Here is a 964-nt window from a genome sequence, read left to right on the forward strand (position 1 = left end):
CTCCCTCTGCCTTCCTTCCCCACGGCCGGCCGCCTCCTCGCCCGCCCGCCCGTAGCCCCGGAGCCGAGGCCGCCGCGGCCGTGGCGGCGGAGCCCTCAGCCATGGCCTCGGGCGACACCCTCTACATCGCCACGGACGGCTCGGAGATGCCGGCAGAGATCGTGGAGCTGCACGAGATCGAGGTGGAGACCATCCCGGTGGAGACCATCGAGACCACGGTGGTGGGCGAGGAGGAGGAGGAGGACGACGACGACGAGGACGGCGGCGGCGGCGACCACGGCGGCGGGGGCGGCCACGGGCACGCGGGCCACCACCACCACCACCACCACCACCACCATCCGCCCATGATCGCGCTGCAGCCGCTCGTCACCGACGACCCGACCCAGGTGCACCACCACCAGGAGGTGATCCTGGTGCAGACGCGCGAGGAGGTGGTGGGCGGCGACGACTCGGACGGGCTGCGCGCCGAGGACGGCTTCGAGGACCAGATCCTCATCCCGGTGCCCGCGCCGGCCGGCGGCGACGACGACTACATCGAGCAGACGCTGGTCACCGTGGCGGCGGCCGGCAAGAGCGGCGGCGGCGGCTCGTCGTCGTCGGGCGGCGGCCGCGTCAAGAAGGGCGGCGGCAAGAAGAGCGGCAAGAAGGGCTACCTCGGCGGCGGAGCCGGGGCGGCGGGCGGCGCGGACGCGGGCAACAAGAAGTGGGAGCAGAAGCAGGTGCAGATCAAGACCCTGGAGGGCGAGTTCTCGGTCACCATGTGGTCCTCAGGTGAGCGCCGGCGCGCGCCGGCCCCCGGGATGTTTTTGTTTTGAAGGGAAGCCATGTTTTATGTGTGTGATGGGCGCCGCCATCTTCTTCGCAGGGCAAGTATGGCGGCCCCAAAAGATGGCGGGCCGCGGCGGGGGCGGCGGGCGGCGGGCCGGCGGGCCGAAGATGGCGGCGGGAGGCGCGGCGCCGCCCG

The 964-nt window shown here is 72.9% G+C and overlaps 1 protein-coding gene across 1 annotated transcript in view; it reads left to right on the top strand.

Annotated features, from left to right (window-relative positions):
* The first annotated feature begins 6 nt into the window (after positions 1 to 6).
* YY1 (YY1 transcription factor) overlaps positions 7 to 964 on the top strand; it is a 32,209-nt gene continuing 31,251 nt past the window's right edge. Inside the window, exon 1 of the mRNA XM_034643378.1 lies at positions 7 to 771. Coding sequence (XP_034499269.1) covers positions 102 to 771 — 670 coding nt within the window. The 5' untranslated portion in view covers positions 7 to 101. The remainder of the gene's footprint in view (positions 772 to 964) is intronic.

This window comes from Ailuropoda melanoleuca, chromosome 14, assembly GCF_002007445.2.
Source record: "Ailuropoda melanoleuca isolate Jingjing chromosome 14, ASM200744v2, whole genome shotgun sequence".
Taxonomy (NCBI): domain Eukaryota; kingdom Metazoa; phylum Chordata; class Mammalia; order Carnivora; family Ursidae; genus Ailuropoda; species Ailuropoda melanoleuca.